We start from the raw sequence: 18,951 nt of genomic DNA on the forward strand, positions 1-18,951 counted from the left end.
AGGAAGTAACTTTTCAAAAGAAATTCATGTGATTTTTATATGTCAAACTCCGTCCTTTTCATCTTTAATGATTGAAGTTAAATATACTATATCAATTGTTTGAATAACTGCGCAATGTAATTGGGGATCGACTTATGATTGTAAGAGAATAATTCTTTAAAACTCAAGAGCTGGAAATTTAAATAAATTTGAAAAAAAAAATGAAACACGTGGTTTTTCTTGTTGAGAATAATGTGTTGTGTTTAGGATACCAAAAAAAAATAACATGTGTTGTGTTTATTGTGAAATTATAGAACATTAATTGAAACGGATGGAATTTAAGTATAAAAAATATATATATATATGTTGCTTCAAGGTCTAATGAGATTCCACAAAACTATATGTAGGGTGTGTGATTGTAATTCTGCATTATGACAAGAAGAAAAAAATATAAATCATATGTATAATTATTTACTTCTTTTGAGAAAGGAGAATGAGTTAATTAGACGTTAGGGTTGTGAGAATTATTTTAAAACAAAAATTTTCGTATATATAGTTTAGTGACAAAGTCTTAATCATGTTGCTTGATTCAATTTTAAAATCATTAATTACTTAATGCGATTTTAGGGTTGTAGACTTAATTCTCCAGCTATTAAAAATGCTTGGATTTTATTCTGATTATTGTCGTTTCGATGTGCACCATCTATTGGACACCAAAGGCAATGTTAGTATCTTGCAAATAAAACACCCTCCTACTTGTCTATGTTCCAATGCACATTAACCAACCCCAACACAGGCCAGCATGATGCCTCCCATGAATTTACTAATAAACAATCAACGTGTTTATCCAAACACACTTGAGTTTGAAAGTCATTTTCGATCATTTAAAAAAATTGATTTCAACTGTTCATAGAACGGAATTGTATGCTTTAATAGTTGCATATAACAGTAGCATTATACTCGAATATATGCAGACAAAGCATTTGCTTAGATAAGATTAAGATTTTAAGTTTGATTTATCACTAACTTGAAAATTTTATATTATAAGTAAATAAAAGTATCACATTTAAATAACTAAGATCATTTACTTAAATTAAATTTCATGTCGGGTTAGTAAATCTAAATTTTAAACCCATCAGCTTGCTGGGTTTAGTGTATGTGCAGAGAAATGTTAAGTTGACATAAGAAAAGTTAATGTGATTTTATAAATTAAGATACAAAAGTTACAAATTAGCTACTTTATTAATAGGTGCAATTTATATAGAAAAATAAAGAGTTGTACTTTTTTTTTAAAAGTTAATAGTTAAAGATGCGATAAAATATGCATGCATTCAGGGGCGGAACCAGCGCCCATTCATTGAGTTAGGTTCAACAAAAATTTAGGTGGAGCTTAATATTAAATTTTATCTAAAAATATGACTAATTTTTGAATTTTAACCCGAGCAAAAGTCTCACATTGCCCCTGTGTGGCTCCGCCACTGCATGCATTATCATAAATTATGAAATTATCAAAATTTACTTTTTCTATATTTTTTTTATCAAGTCATAACTCTTCCAAAAAAAAATTATAAAAAAAAAAACGCATCCTTCACTAGTTAAATCTAATATTAAAGTGCATACCAAAAAAAAAAATCTAATATTAAAGTAACAGTGATGCTTTAAAGAGACATAGAGGGGAGTTTTCTTTAAAAATAAATGTTCATAACAAAAAGAGAAAGGATATGAAAATTCTTTGCACATGCAATATTTAGCTTTTATCTCTTGCTTTTATTAATTTAACAGTTATAAATTGTAAAATAGAAGAAAAATAACGTTACTACCATTTTAAAATGGGTTTCATTTTTTGTATAAAAGAATTATCTTCTACAAAATAAAATAAATATGTACTGCGGGTAATGTATAGTTATACTTACGAATTTTTTTCTCTCTGCTACCGACAACGTTTGAGGAGAAAAAAAAAATATCTTTAATGTAATTATGTATTACTCGTAATATTTTTTTATTTTTTATTTTTTTTCAGGAGAAATTTATTTTTCCAACAATGATTTCGTTTTAAAATTGTAACCATTGTTTGTTACTTGGCTTACTAGTGAAATATAGATGGAGATATTGGAAGTATTCAAGTATGAGTTGTAAAGAAGTACCACATTGGCTAGACCTAGACCAAGTGATGACCATATAAGTGCAAAAGACCCATAAACTTACAGCCTTAAGGTTTTGGGTTAAAATGTGGTGTCGACCCACTTATTGTAGTTTATCGCTTGGCCTATGGATGTATTCCTTGCAATGGGTTTTGGGCTCCCCCATACCATTCCCAACAGTGGTATCAGAGCCAAAGGTTTGGCTGGGCCGGGTATTTAGAGATGGTGATGTTTCAAGGCCTCCGCAGAAGGCTAGTGTGACTCCAATACTGAAAGAAAAAAGACTTCCGCAGAAGTTGCCCTTAAGGGGGAGCATGATGTTGGGTCTCATACTTGAGGGGAAGATGTTGGAAGTATTCAAGTATGAGTTGTAAAGAAGTACCACATTGGCTAGACCTAGACCAAGTGATGACCATTAAGTGCAAAAGACCCATAAACTTACAGCCTTAAGGTTTTGGGTTAAAATGTGGTGTCGGCCCACTTATTGTGGTTTATTGCTTGGCCTATGGATATATTCCTTGCAATGGGTTTTGGGCTCCCCCATACCATTCCCAACAGGATAGACATATTGAAGAATATAATAAAAGAGATATTTAAATGCCAATATTTAAGAATGCAAGCTTCTCTATAATTTATACCAATATTGGTATAAATTAAAAATGTATGATGATAATTTTTTAATCTCATACTAATAAATATTTTTGGGTCAGGTTATATTACCTACCATTGGATGATAACTAAATTAATAGTTTTTAAATATACTAAATGTCATCGTTCCAATGGCATAAAAGTAGCGATATAAATATCATTACTTTTTTTCTTTTCTCTTTCTTCTCCCTCAAATAATAATGAAATCCAATGTGTTTAGAAGTTATTGATTTAAGTTAAGGGAAAAACAAGTGTTATGTAACAAGATATTGAAAATTCTTCCTACTACCCCTTCGTAATCTGTGTTTTTTTGTCTATTTTTTATGGGTTATACATGTGTAATGTTGGCAAAAAAAAATTATTTATTGCACTCTTCACACCTCTTCTCTCACTAGTCTTCGTATCTCTTCTCTTTAATTTAGTATTTGAATTTTATTTCTTATTCTATTTTAAAATGTGTTCACGTCCTGATTCTGTTCGTTTTGTGTTATATTACAATGGTAGGAAGGTAGAAGGTCGATGAGGTGTCATGTTCGAAGGTGAAAAAATGCCGACACGCATCCAACGCAATGCAACCAATATGAGCACATAGGTGCCCCCCGATGGCTTCCCACGCTTGGTCTTTATTTTCCTGACATGCTCCGTATTCCACACTCGCTGTGAAATATGAGCACGCTGCGTCCTCTTACGAAGGACGTCACATCTGTACGGCCCAGGTATGATGTACATGCTGGGATCGGTAGGCTCTACATCCGATACAGAACCCGATGAAGATGATGAATCAGTCATTACCCTCAACTATATCATATAAAACAACATTGAAATTAATCACATGTAATGCCCCATTTTATTTACAAATTAATTAAGCAATGCCATAATTTATTATCACAAAAATTAAGCATACAGTCATTTATTTTACTGGAATCAAAATTAATGAAATAATGTTAATACGTAGTACAGTCATTTATTTGTAATTAAATAATAATAAAGCATCGGACAAAAATAATACCATACTTACATAATACTTAACCCTAGGTCACTAATAACTTCATAAATATGTACTAATCAGCACACCTAACTGACTACAAAATTATGAATACACTCCCGCATTAATAACATCATACATACAAAATTTACGAAGTCGCTATCACTATCTTCTAAATCACTAATTAATACGCTAAACCCTAATGCATAATTAAATATTAATAATAATAACTACGTAACAAAAAAAGGAAAGTATCATTACAACATTCATAGCATGGCACAAAATTTCTAAGTGACTATCCTAATGTTCTAAGTCTCTAATATACGAACAATCCTAACATGTATTACTAACTAGCACTGTAATTTAAACGTATACATAGGAGATATTACGAACTTACCTAAGTTGGCAGAGCTTTGCTACGAACCGTAGTTAGAGAGAGGTGAATGAGTGAGGAGTGAAATGGTGAAATGGGGGAATATATAGATGCACCATGAGACGCCCCTTTTGGGCGTCGCATGTGACGCCTCCTTGGGGCGTCTTCCCTTCATGAGAGATGCCTCACTGGGGCGTCACAGTGTGCAATATATCTGTAATTATTCCCCAAACAGCAATAAATGCATAATAATTTAATTAAAATACAATAATTAAATTTTGTTGCCGTGTAATGTTACATGAAAAATACTATTTGGTCCTACACAAACATAAAAGGAGAGAAAATATTTGAAGAAAGAGAAAATAAAAATTTGTGGATCTCATTTCTCTTTGTTTGTGTAAAAAAACAAGTTTTCATCACGTTAGATAATAGATACATTTCTCACTTTTTTTTTTTGGAGGTTACAAGAAATTGAACACAACACCCTACACTACACTCACTCCTAACACACACACCTCACACCACTAAGCTAACCCTAGTGGTGCATACATTTCTCACTTTTTATACCACTTGTCTCTGTCGCATGATGGGAAATTGCTCCTGTAACAGGACCTTTGACAAACCTTTGATTTAAATACTATCCAACTGTTCAAAAATAACAATCTAAGTAAAATGATTAAACTGGTTGGCAATGTAACCTGCCTCAATATTTTTATAAGATGGAGTAGTTCACGAAATCACTTATTGAAATTTTATATTATGCACGTAATGCACCTAAAATTTTACATAGTTGGAGATCATTTTGTACATTTTAAAATGGGGAATATGTTTTTCATGTTGTTATAAATAACAAATAAAAAAGTGTATTTCATGCGACATGAGAAATATATTTTTCTATTAAAATATCATAAAATCAACAAATAATATCGTAGAATAAAAGTAATTAAGAATGTATCAACTTCACTAAATAAATTTGTTAGAGAATTAAGTATCATGCATATTTTAATTATAAAATCTCAAATTTAAAAAGTTTAAATAAAAATCTTAAAATTAACATGAAAAAAGTGTATATCCTTTAAAGGAACAAACTTAGATCTTTTTAAGATAAAGGTAAATAGATACAAAGAGGTGATGATTTTAAATAGGACTCACACCTCTTTGTATCTATTTTTCTCTTAAAATAACCTAAGTTTATATTTCTTAAAAGGACATGTTACACACTTTCCCAATTAACATATATGTATACATATATTTTAAGAGAAAAGATATGTTTACAATTTTTTTTATAAATTACACTAAATATGACCGGTCATACACTCTTGATTGAAGTATGACCGGTCATACTTAGTGTAATTTGTAAGGATTTGTAAACAAAAAATTTGTAAACATAATTTTTTCCATATTTTAAACATAAATTAACACATTTAAAAAAATTGACGTTTGTATTAAATTTAAATCCCATATATAAGTAAGTACTTTTCTTTCTGAAACGGGGAAATATATCTGCAAATATTTATGTCACTTTTGGTGTCATCTCCCAAAGTCTCGTACATGAGTGAAGCTTCACCTGCACATGTCCCAAGCTAAACTATAGGATGCATGATTGCATGGCGATGCTTTTTTTTTTTTTTTTTTTTTAGGAAAACGTCTGATCTATGTTTTTCTAACCAGAGTTATACAAATTACCATTATTAAAATTTGGTTAGTTATTTAACTAAGTCGGCAGGTTGATTATTTCTCTTGTTATATACAAACCACATAATCAACTTCTTTTACACACAAATGAGAGACATAAGAATATAAATGAGAGAAAATGAGAAATTAAAAAACTGAATTTTACTTAATATTATCACTTGATGATCGCAAAACTATTATCAAATTAATCCAAGGGTAAAAAACCATAGCTTGTTTCATGAAAAATAATACTTGAGCACAATGCCAGAATGTGAGAAATGTATGCACAACTTAGAAGTGCTTAGGGGAAAAAAAAAGTTTTAGCTGACTCAATTTTTTATCATGTGATTTATACAAAAAGTATTTTTTTAATTTTATTTGAAAAAAAAAAAAGGCTTAGCATAGGAGAAAATTTTCAATTCCTTTTTACCTATGTTTTTTTTATATTTCTCCTTAAGTCCTAAAAAAAATTTTTTTTTTAATAAAAGAAAGTTCGAATATATTGAAGTTTTTCTCTTACAATATATGACAGCATCTATTTCTCCCAGTAAATTATTGGGCTATGGAAGTTAGAATTTTGCGCCAAAATTGTAATTGTTGCCTGTAATGGAAAAATTACAGTTAAGAGTGAGGATGATGAGGGTCCACCATGTATAAATATGCCCCACGCTTGTAACAAAACAGGCTGGCTCAAACCCAGAGGCCAGAGGTGGTCCGGTTTTGAAGAAAGCATGCCCGGTTTGGTTATTTGGGGGGTCTCAATCTCTCAAGTTATACCAATGTAGCAAAAACTGCTAACCAAGTCAGGAGGTAGAAAAAAAAAATAGAGACAAGAAAAGGAAAAGGAATAGGCACCACCATCACCACCCCATGTAAAGCAACCACTGCATCATCTAAAGCTAAAAAGATATATTTCCATTCTTTTGTTTTTCATTGGATTTTCTGTCCCATGTGCAGTCTACTAAAGTCTACTGATTTCCAAAAATTGCCACAGGTCATTTTTCATTGGTAGTTGTGACATGAAAACACCAGTGCTTGTTGCTTCAAGTTCAATATATATATATGTATATATATGTGCATGTAAAACTAGTATCACAGGCAAGTTTCAAAATGGGGCTGGATGTTTCAGTACTCTCACTGTTTGCTTGCGCTTGTGTAGTGTCCAGAGTGTGTTAAGGAAAAAAGTGTTTTGGGATTGCGTTCCCTCCTACATGCTACGTGATTTTTTTAATGGGGAGGAGTGATTCTGGTCCTTATTAAGGATACGGGAGATATAGGAGAGGGATAGATAAGTAAGAGTTTCTTGTGAGTAGAGTGGTCCAAAGTTGCAGCTAATGCCCCACTGCATGCACTCCTGTATAAGTATGCAAAAACCACTCACTCAATTTCTCCCTCAGGCTCTCAGCTTTAGGTGCTCACATAAAAGGGAACATAAAGAGTAGCTGGTCGATGAAGCATCTGCAACCTCATTAAACAATCTTAACTAATTTGAGTACAAGCTGTCCAAAGGTGGGTCTCAGTCTGCTATGGTGTCCTGCATCAGTGTCCAATGCACCTCTCTCTCTCTACTTAATTGTTAATAGTTAGATGAAAAGGACGCCGACTTTTTCTTTTGGTAAAGGATAAAGAAGAGTTATTATGACCCCAAATGCTGCATGTGAAACCAGGTCAAAAACAAAGCAGGTATAAATATAGAGCTATAGGCAATTATTCATTGCCGTGACTTCCTAACGACCACTTAGACTGTTCAGAAAGAATATCAAATGCAAGCCCGTGTCGCTTTTAATTGATGTTATTTCTACTTCCTGCTAAGACTCTGGAACCAAGGTACCAGCTTAATAGGAAGACTTGTCAAATTCGTTTCAAATATTCTCATCATTTTTTAATCAATAAAATGAACAGGCAGTACTACCTTCTTTTCCGGCATGCATCCTATCAAGATTACCTCAGATAAAATGGTTTGCCAACTTTTTCTCTATTTATATGGTATTACCCTGCAATTTTACAGTCATACAGATCTTTGTCCCTGAAAAATACGATCCACAGCTAATACTTTGAAGAAAGCCAAATCCATGAGAAAGTAATCATGCATCTATCAAGATTATCTCAGATAAAATGGTTAGTCATCCGGTTCTTGGTTCATGAAAAATATGATTCGCAGCTGATTCTTTAAAAACTTCCAACATATATTGAGAAAGCAATCATACATCTCTCCTATTCATTTAAATTATTTCAAGAAAAAAAAGATCCCACATCTTGCTTGGCAGTACCGAAATTGAGCAAAAAGATTGTTCTATACTATAAAGTATAAACCAGCATACAATTCGACGGCATCAATAAATTAATCAGATCCACCTGCAAGTCTCAACATTTACCATCCCTAAAGAGACCTCAATCAGATTACATTAGAGCCGCATGGATCTAATCCCTTGAAAATGTACAGAAGATATAACTCACTGAAGACACTAAATCTAGTAAGAAAAATTATTCTTAGATAAGCCTTTAACACTGAAGAAAAAGAATGAATGTATTTTATTCTGATAACACATTTCGCCAGGACAGGGCCACCCCAATAACAATAACCAACCTAAATCTTCCTAACATCTTGAACTTGTAGGCGGCCTGTGTGTGCAAGCAGCATTTCATGGATTTCTTCAGCTGAAGGACGTTCGTTTGGATTTTCTTCCACACACCTATGAAACAAATCAACAAGGAATTTCAACATGTCTACCTCAGCATCTGATTTTCCCAGCTCTTCACCAGATTGAATCATTGTGGGTTCATTCATTGAACTCAATACTTCCAGTTCATCAGTTAATTGTGGTCGTTTACTCATCTGTATAAATCATAGTAGAAAAATTTATTAAAACATGAAGATTGGTGTTGTACATGAACCAAATAGTTCAAGCACTGCCTGTGGAGTTCGAAAAGTGCAGTCTATTTGTAAGAACAAAAAGACGTCCATACCTGAAGACTATCATGGACGTGTGAATCAGGTACTCCAAAATATGGAATTTGCAGAGTCAACATCTCCAGAAGCAAGCACCCAAACGACCAAATATCAGCTTCCTGTCACAAGATAAAGAAAGATAAATCACAACCCAAGACAACAATACTTGGTCACAGAGCAAAATGAATTATTTTCCCTATATACCTATTCTTAATTATAGTCATGAAGGAATGAACCTAATTACTCATTGTGTAGATATGACCTCATAAATTCAATGCATTGACAACATATGCACTTGCGTCTCTAACCAAAACAAAAAGGGAAAAAGAAATGGAACCTAAAAAAAAGATCATACGGTTTCAGGAAATAAACTGAACATTGTCCTAAGCAGCAGGACAACAAAATTATTGTATTACTATTGATGCTTCTCTTTATCCAAATGCAATTCGTGATCTCTTCCATATTATAGATAAGATGATATGTCCATCGAAATTAGTGTCCTATGATACACATTCTAAATGATGCAAACGGAACACAAGAACAAAATGGAAATCAAATTTAAAAAATACAAAATAAGAATTGGAACATGCATATTATCCAAAGTTATCAAATGCGGATTGCGGCATGTCGCGGCCAACCCCGAAAAACACTATAGCGGGTTGCAGATTCGGAAATAGCGGAATAGATATATGACAAAAAGAAATATTTTTTAAAGGCAAAGATAACATATTTTATAGAGAAACACAGATAGACTAAAAAACACTTAAAATTTTGAGTAAATACTCTTTTTGGTCCCTAACAAAAAACATGATCACCACTTTAGTCCCTTACCAAAAAAAATTAGTCTCGAAGTCCTTAAGAAATTCAAAGTGGACCCATTTAGTTGAAATCGTGGTCCCTCACAAATTCAAAAAAGACTCGTATTAGTCCCTCAAAAGAACTAAAATGGGTCTACTTTGAATTTTACAGGGACCAACCGACTAATTTTTTTTTGTAAAGGACTAAAGTGAAGACCGTGTTTTGTGTTTTTTGTTAGGGACCAAAAATAATATTTACTCTAAAAATTTTCTGTTACACATTTAAATTTAAGATAAAATTGACATTTTGCCGTATGATAGCAATATGACCGCGATTTGGCCGCAAATGCGATCTCAATGGCCGCTATTGCGTTCCAGTGCGGCGTGGTGCGGTTTCTTGCGACGAGGCACTGCAACGCCCGTTCGGCGCGGCTCGCGGCGTTATTGCGACGCAATTAACTACTATGATATTATCTATAAACTCTAAATGAGAAGCAAACATGGCCGCATGCAAGGTCGTTTAGGCAAACATATTCATCATAGTATACAATGATAAAATCCTTTTAACACAATTCTCTTAATTTCCCAGCATAATAAGCTAGAACAAACAGCACACAAATTTTCACATTATATAATATGGGATAAGATATTATGCCAATATTTTTTATGCCTATTTCACCTACTTCTCTCCACACCGTTACATTACAATCTCAAGCAACGATGGAGATTTACATGGTCAAACAAACCCTTACCCTTTTGCCTCTTTCTCTCTCCCATCACCTTCACAATTGGTTGAGATTGTAATCTAACGATGTGAAGAGAAGTAGGTAAAGAAGGCATAAAAAGTAGGCATAATATCTTATCCCATATAATATTAATATAAGATAATGCTTTCCTTGCCATATACGCCAGAATTTCTGTTAGAAATATGAAAAAAATCATTTTAACCCAAAAGCTTAAGTTGTTAAGTAAATGTCAAATTATTGGTTTTATATTATATTTCTCTAACAAACCCCTCACACTAGAGCCCATTGAGCCTGAAGGATGGTGGACGAACAATGCACAAGCCCCACCTACCTGTGCTAAAAAACTTCACAATTTTTAATTATTTATTAATAAAATGGGGACGGTAAGGATCGACCTCATAACCACTTAGCCACGAAGGCTTTGATAACATGTAAAGAACCATGTCAACCCAAAAGCATAAACTCTTAGGTGAAAAGCACATTAATGGTTTTATAATATTTTCTCTAACAAAGTGCATGACTTTTTTTCAGGAGGTATCTTTGAATTGCCGGATTGCAAGACTGTACAGCTGGCATATATTTATAGAACAAGTGATCTATTCTCTCATGAATAATTTCTTTTCTATTCTGACAAGTCAAAATATATTAAAAGAGTAACCACAATAATCAGACTTAAGCCATATACAGTATAATGAATTACATAAATCTTGTTAACAGCCAAGGCCAGCCAAAACAAACTAGTCAAACTTGAAATTCTCAAGGGAATCTAAGACCTGAACTCTAATTCCATTCTTTTTAGGTTTATCAAAGTTTAGATCACTCCCTATTATCATAGGTAATAACTAGAAAAATGGGCACACAGCTGCGCACATAAATGGGTGGAGGTAAATGGAGAAGTGCAATAATTGGGACAGTAAAAAAGAAAAACGTGTTGGAAAAAAGTCTGGAAATTGCAGAAAGAAAGTTAAGAACCATTAATCTAAAATATATTTTACTTTAACATCACAGAGAACTACTTCCCATTACTTATATTAATAGTAAATTTATACGAACACAATGTCCTTTTCCAACATCACAGAGATATCAAAGGACCCAGAAACTAGCATTAAGCTTTTGAAAATAAAAAGCCAACTCCTGATATAATTCATAATCATATATTTCAAACCCAAAATAACACTGGATATCATCTAAGATGATCAAAGATATCACTAATCGGATAAGGATCTTACCACTCCATATGCGGTTTTTTCATACATAGTCTGCATAACCTCTGGAGCCATCCACCGAGGTGTTCCAACACATACACAAGGAGGAGGTGTTCCCACATGAGCAATACAGCATGCATGTAAAGGTGATCTAAGTGGTACTGCACTATCAAAATCACAGAGCTTCACAGTGGGAGTTCCATCGTCTCTCTTCCTATCCAAATCAAACAGAATGTTTTCACTCTTTATGTCACGATGAATTATGTGCTTCGAGTGCAGCTCCGACAAAGCACACGAGACATCTCTGGCAATACACAAAGCCAACTCAACAGGAACATGCTTTTCACCAGCTTCTGACAGATTCTCTAGATATTTCTGTGAGAAAAAGAAGTGGGTGTTTAATAAAACAACCAAAAATATTTTAGCAATAACAAAGAAATGATATATTAAATCTTACTTTTAAGGAGCCTCCTTCCACATACTCCATTAAAATTGCAGATCTTAACACATGATGCTCAGATTTACCATCAGCTGAGAGAGTCCATTCGCTAGATATTTGGTGTCCATACATTTCCACTATGCAGGGGTGTTTAAAAGCACCAAGAATTCTAACTTCTCCCAAACAATTATATTCAAAAAATTTAACTTCGTCTGCTGAACTCCCCAGCACTTTCAAAGTACGCACCTACAACATCACTCAAGATACATACGAAGGTATCATTATATTATATCCAAATAATCAGAACAACAATTTAAGAAATGTGGACTAATCATGAAGACATCAAGATCAAATCAAATCCTACATCAGAATTTAGTCAATGCCATCAATGCAAGGGAGGATGAGTGGAATTATTAGCATCAAAGCAATAAAAGCTTAGTGGAGTTGATATTATCAATGTAATAATAATTTAGTGGGTTTATTTTGTCTTTTCCCCAATGTGATGACCATTGATGGATAATTAAATACCTTTGCTGCAGCCTCAACTGATCCAAATTTGCACCGAACTAAAGTAGTCGAAGCTTTTTTCACAAGTTCCTCACAAGCAGAGAGAGATGGAAAGGAATAATCAGGACCAAGACTTCCTCTAGATGAAAGATGGGATTTGGTTCGAGTAAGAGGTATGTACCTGGAGTACCAAGAAAGTCATCAGATTCTAAATAAAGCCCATATAATTTCACAAAAGTTACAGAACATATACAAGTTTTCAGGCAGTGGAAAAATTCTTAGTGTTAACAAAGAAATTTCACTTAACGCTAAGAATTCTGCCACTGATTGCCAAACAAGTGCCATTTTGGGTCTAAATTTTATTCATCAGTGCAAATGTGATGCTGACCTTCATAATTATGCTTGAACACTTTATCCAAACATGGATTAAGTGTTAGGGGAAAATAATATGATATTCAAAGTACAAATACTTGTTTAATTTTATACCAGGTTAGTTACCATATTACACAGATATTTGGATTAAAATTGGGGCCATGTTTACTGGTTTTGGATTAGAAATTTAAAACCATAAGCAATATTCTTTAAATTGTATAATATAATATGAGATCCAACATTCAGAAAAGAATCCAAGTTCTAGAATGCCAAATGATTGACGATTATTTAAAATGTACTAAAATTATAATAGGAATAGGACTAATACCAAAAGCTACATTTCAACAAGAAATCAAGAATAACTAAACTCCATCAACATATAAAATTGATCTTAAATATGACCAATTCAAGTGAAAGCAATGTAAATATTAAAGACTAAATTGATCTTAAATATAACCAATTCAAGTGAAAGCAATGTAAATAAGAAAGACTATACGATAATACCAAGCCACACTGCCTTTTTGCAAGAAGAAAAGGAGTTGCACATCCATTTATGACTTAGGGTGTGTTTGGTACAAGCGTATCAAAAAGATTACTGATAAACTTTCTTTGGTAAACGTCAATTACCATGTTTAGTAGAGAAGTAACAAAAACCAATTCCCGGATATCCAAGGTTTATCGATAATTTGATTTACAAAGAAAAGTCACTATTCAGATTACCAGAAATAATATGGTAATTCAGAATTCCAAGGAAAGGGAAAGCACAACAACAATTTTTGAGACAAAAATACCCCAACACACATCAAAACCTAGACCCAATCTATCAATTACAAAAGTAAAAATAGTTTGGGGTTATTTTTGTAAAATAACCTCATATTCCAAGTCATAATTCGTTCTAAACCAAACATGGAATCAGTAATCTTTATCCAATATTTCCGGTAATATTTTGACGAACCAAACACTTTTTTCCTAATATTTCGAGTAAACTCAATTTCTAGTGTATTCCCAATAATCGTGATTCCTAGACCCAATCTATCAATTACAAAAGTAAAAATAGTTTGAGGTTATTTTTGTAAAATAACCTCATATTCCAAGTGATAATTCGTTCTAAACCAAACATGGAATCAGTAATCTTTATCCAATATTCCCGGTAATATTTTGACGAACCAAACACTTTTTTCCTAATATTTCGAGTAAACTCAATTTCTAGTGTATTCCCAATAATCGTGATTCCTGGATACCAAAAAATTTCTCTTGTACCAAACACACTCTTAAGTGCCTGTTTAAGAGGTCTTATTCTTAGCTTCTCTTCTCCTTAAAAGCAGCTTAGCCAAACATTATTTTATAAAAGCTCTTGTCATAAAAAGAGCTTTTTTTATAAAGAGGAAAAAAGCTAAAAGCTCCTAGGAGGAGCTCTTTTTAAGATGAATGACAGCTTTTTGGAGTTCTCATTTATTTTTCAACTATACCCTTATTCTAAACTTTTATTTATAAATTTTATTGTTTACCCTAATAAAAAATCATTTCATCTCTCTCCTTTCAAAACCCTAAAAACAACTTCATACAATTATCAAACAACTTTTAGCTTTATTTTTTAAGATCTTATTTTTTACTATAGCTTAAAAGTAGCTTTTAGCTTAAAAATGATGTGCCAAATAGACTCTTATAGGAGGTACATACCTGCAAAAGTATTCAAGATCTTTCTCCTCTCTTATATCGTGAGGTCGGCAAGCATCAACCAGCATTCGAACCCATGTAGCACCCTTTTTAATCAGATTGACATTCCAGGCATGTGGTGAAAAATCCAGGTAGCCCCTGACAAGCTCACAAGGTACTGGCGGTTCCATGTGATCACATAAATACTGTAAAACAGAATAACATTCAATAATCATAACAATAAGGGGCAAAAACTGAAAAGTTACAGCACAAAACACACACACACACACAATTATAGTATGAATATAGCAACAATGATCACCTTAAAAAGCAGAGCTCTATGTCTACATACACCATATTGCACAGAGCCAATAGGAACAATAATTGAACTTCTCCTTTTCTTTATAGAACCAAGAGATTTTTCAGAGATCTTAGGAAGAGTGATATCTTCTATGGTGTTTACAACTGGTTCAGTGGAAGCACTTATACTGGTGCTGTTTCCAGCTGAGCATGTACAGACAAAAGGCTTATTATAGTTCGAACCAGATACAAATTTCCGTGTCCTTTCTACAATAGCACCTCTATCACTGCCACCAAAATGATCCGATACAAAGAGTGCAAGCAGTGATGCTATCTGCAAGTTATCAACTGCAGCCTGGTTTCCCCGTCTGTTTAAACCATTTAACTGCTTCAAATTATAAACCAATGCCTGAGCAGAGAGCGTAACAGCATCCAACTCTTCATCGCTTTTTCTGAAAAAGAACAAAGGGAATCCAATCACATTTTTAAAATAATGAACCACAAAAAAAAACCACTAACATATACCACCATTACTGATAATAATAATAATAATAATAACAATAAACCTGTCTAACAGGATGACTTCACGAGAAGCGAGACACTGATTTCGCTCATAACTCTCAAGAGGCATAAATGGCCGATCACGTCCTGCATCATAAAAGCCATCTGATAGATGGTCCTCAATGCCACAAAATGAGATCTTACTGTACTTGCAAGACAATAATGAGTTATCACCAATTGGTTTTCTAGACTTGCATGGTTTGGGATTATCAAGAACCCGATTTGAATGCCTCTTTGGTTTAGAAATACACTTCAAATTTTCCGAACAAGACCCTTCATCTTGTTCACTTTGCCCATTCTGTAAGGAGCATAAGGATGCATCTTTTTCATCTTTACTTTCAGCAGTGCAGCAATCATTTTGAAGAAACTGTTTTTCCATAATTACTTCATCATCGTTGACATTATCAATCAAATTGTCGTTTACTGCTTCTTTGGAGAATATTCTTTTATTATTTTCTGATACAGATTCTGTGCAACCTTTAGAAGCAAGGCTACCCAATTTTCCTGGTTCAGGAATTCTGGGAATCTTCTTGCTCAACTGGTCATGATCTACACCTTTCCACTTCCTGCTGTTGTTCAAGCGTTCTTGGCGAGCTTTCTGCTGTAAATAATGCCGTCGCTTCCACCGTTTACCTGACTTCCAGGCTGAAAAACATCTACTGCTAGATGAGGAGCTCGTCAATATGCCTGATGAGGTGCATTGAGGACCTGCAAAAGAATTCATCAAAGACTGTAGGTTCAGCTCCGAACACATGAACTTAATCATTCATAATGCAAAAGGGAAGAGCATACACAAATTGAGGGGGAACAAACCAAAGATGGAAAGGCATTACAGGCCTCACCATGAGAAAGGATTTCATCATTTTCCTGTAAACTGCTTTCATAGACATCCATTTCAACAGAAGAACTGCTACAATCATCTTGGCATCTACCTCCATCATTTCCTTCCATATTACAGCATATCCATGCAGGAATTTGAAAAAAGCCGAGCAGCTTATTGTACTTGAACAATAAATATACAAACAAATATGTTAAAAGCTATTTAATCATATGAAAATCATAAGAATTTTTTTTCAAAAATCCAAATCATTAAATTATACAGATAGAACTTAATAAAGAAGTAGTGTAAAATATAGATAAATGTTCACTCCCACATGCACCCAGAATCATTATAGTTTGTTTTACAGGCAACCTACAGCTACTAAATAAATACCTTGGATGCACAGAGGCACCTTCAAAGCAGTCCCTCCATGTCAAAAACTGTCAGATGCCACCAAATTAAATGTTGCATATCAGACACTAGCACACACAATCAATCATGTTGGGAATGTACTCTTGATAAAAAATTTCAGACAGACTAATATTTTAGACCATAAAGCTGATTTAACAAATCAAAATTTTAAACTTACGGACTTATAAGATGTAATTTAAAACAACTAGCATAGACATGGAAAAATTTCATGCAAAGCATCGAGAGAGTAAGAATATATGACTCGCATTATAAGGTGTTGAATAAATAACCAACATAAAATGATATCGAGTCATATATTGTGTGTGTGTGTGTGTGTGTGTGTGTGTGTGTGTGTGTGTGTGTGTGTGTGTGTGTGTGTGTGTGTGTGTGTGTATAGGGGTGTGTGTGTGTGTGTGTATAAAGGTAAACAAAATAAATTCAGTATATAAACATACTAAGCAAGGTCAGAAACAGCAAAAGCACCATTTGAGAAGAACATAGATATCGAAAAGAACAGCATTATTGGTGAATTACCCTGATTTAACAAATCATAGATAAGTACCTGAAGATTTAAGCTCTGAAGTCTATGCATCGACCCAAGTTTAAGGGATCCTAATGAAGTCAACCTATTATTTGACAGGTCCAAACTCTCCAACCTTGACAGAGAGGTCATAGCTGACGGTAGTTCCACCAACTTATTATTTGCAACTTTCATGGATATTAAGCCATTCAAACAACTAATCTCTGAGGGCAATGTCTTTATTTTATTGAATGAAAGATCAAGATACTCCAGATTCTTTAAGCATCCAATTTCCGGAGGAAGGTATCTAGAGTTTAAACACACACAAAAATGCAAAAATGAAGTGAGTAGAACTAAATAAACCCTGAAGACAAGGTAAAGCACTGTGCAACCTAATGCTCTACCAAAACATATTCTTTGTAACAAAGTCAACAGCATCAATAACCAAAGTAAACTTGTAAACTAAAAACACAACATAGTGAAAGAAAGCACAAAGAGTTCAGAACGCTAACGTTAAAGAGAAGTGACAAATAGAAAGCTTGGTCAAACGCCTGAGAGCAGCAATCTCAGTCAAAATAGGAAAAGCAGAAGGTCTGGGAGGAACTTTGGAAAGCTCAAGCTCCTTCAAACCCTCCAGCTCGTGCAAGTTCAACCCACCAATCCCGGGCGAAGATATCTTCATCTGCAAGCACTCCAACTCCGTCAAGTTCCCAAACTCTGGGGAAAACAAGTTTATCTCGTTTCCGAAGAACTTCAATGTTTTCAACCGCGCAAGGATACCCATCGACTTGGGAATCAAACTGTAAACATTCTTGTATAGATACAAACTCTCCACGGAGGCTTCTGCATCCTCCGGCGCCGGAAACTCCAAGCTCTTTCCCGACACGTCCAGAGCCACGCCTTCATCGATTTTATCGATTTCAGGGTTCAAAGATTCGCTCGGGGTCTTCTTTTCTTCGGATTTCTCGGGAAAGTCTCGAATTTCCGACGCGGTTTCCTCGGAGCGAAGAAGCTGCATTGGCTCCGATGGTTGAACTCGGCCAAGTTTGCAAATTGTTGGGAGTTGCTAAAGAAAAGGTGGGGGTTTTTTGGGAGAAGGGGGACGGGGGAAATCGGATAGTGAAGAATAAAACGGTGTTTGGGGAGCAAGAAAATTTCGGAAGAATGAGGGAAAATTGGTGAGATTTGAGGGGAAAGAGAAACCCTAAAATCTAGATGCAGCAGTTGCAGTGAAATTGAAATTTTGGATACCTCGGCGAGTGATTTGGGGCAGTCGCGAATCGAAACGTTGATTCCAAGCGCTGCCCGAAAAGACGATAATAGCCCCCTCTTTGCCGTTAATTAATAGGTTTGGCAGTCACAGTCAAAAGGGGCTGCGGGACTGAACCAGAAAGGGGAATTCGGTGTTCAATGGCTTGAATAATATATTATTCTTCCCGTTAAACTAAAACTTAAAATTGTGCGTCCACAAAATCCAATGTCCTGACCACTAGAGCATGAGACTTTATTAAAGAGGGTGATAATATCTGTTTGATTTTCATAATATTATTTTTGAAAAAGATTTAAAATTTTAATATATCAAACAAAATTTACCTTTGATGAAGGACAATATGTGTTCTGTCCTTGAGACAGAGAATGTATCTACGAGGGAAATACCCTTAAGTCAAGCAGATCATTGTGCACAAAATACTATAACGGCGTTAGCCAATGGGGTGTGTGCACAGTGACAACATAACAATAAGAGAGAGAATGTGTGTACCTGTAGGTAATGTGGATGGGCCTTTGGTTTCTACAACGAGGGTCCAGCCCTTATAGCTATGCTGTTACATTAAGATTAGTATGATTGATTAACATCAATCCATATCTT

General features: G+C 34.1%; 1 protein-coding gene across 1 annotated transcript; it reads right to left on the reverse strand.

The window, feature by feature from the left end:
- Window positions 1–8,074: 8,074 nt before the first annotated feature.
- Window positions 8,075–18,357, reverse strand: LOC133316233 (uncharacterized). Its single transcript, XM_061517959.1, has 11 exons — window positions 17,597–18,357; window positions 17,127–17,391; window positions 16,176–16,335; window positions 15,339–16,041; window positions 14,795–15,224; window positions 14,497–14,678; window positions 12,466–12,625; window positions 11,956–12,183; window positions 11,523–11,873; window positions 8,768–8,869; window positions 8,075–8,636 (listed from the first exon to the last, which is right to left on the reverse strand). The coding sequence occupies exons 1-11, from the start codon at window positions 18,100–18,102 to the stop codon at window positions 8,388–8,390; spliced, it is 3,336 nt and encodes a 1,111-aa protein (XP_061373943.1). The 5' UTR covers window positions 18,103–18,357; the 3' UTR covers window positions 8,075–8,387.
- Window positions 18,358–18,951: the final 594 nt, after the last annotated feature.

The sequence above is a fragment of the Gastrolobium bilobum genome, unplaced genomic scaffold (genome assembly GCF_033153095.1).
Source record: "Gastrolobium bilobum isolate Gb01-03AN ecotype WA unplaced genomic scaffold, APGP_CSIRO_Gbil_v1 utg7242, whole genome shotgun sequence".
Lineage (NCBI taxonomy): Eukaryota > Viridiplantae > Streptophyta > Magnoliopsida > Fabales > Fabaceae > Gastrolobium > Gastrolobium bilobum.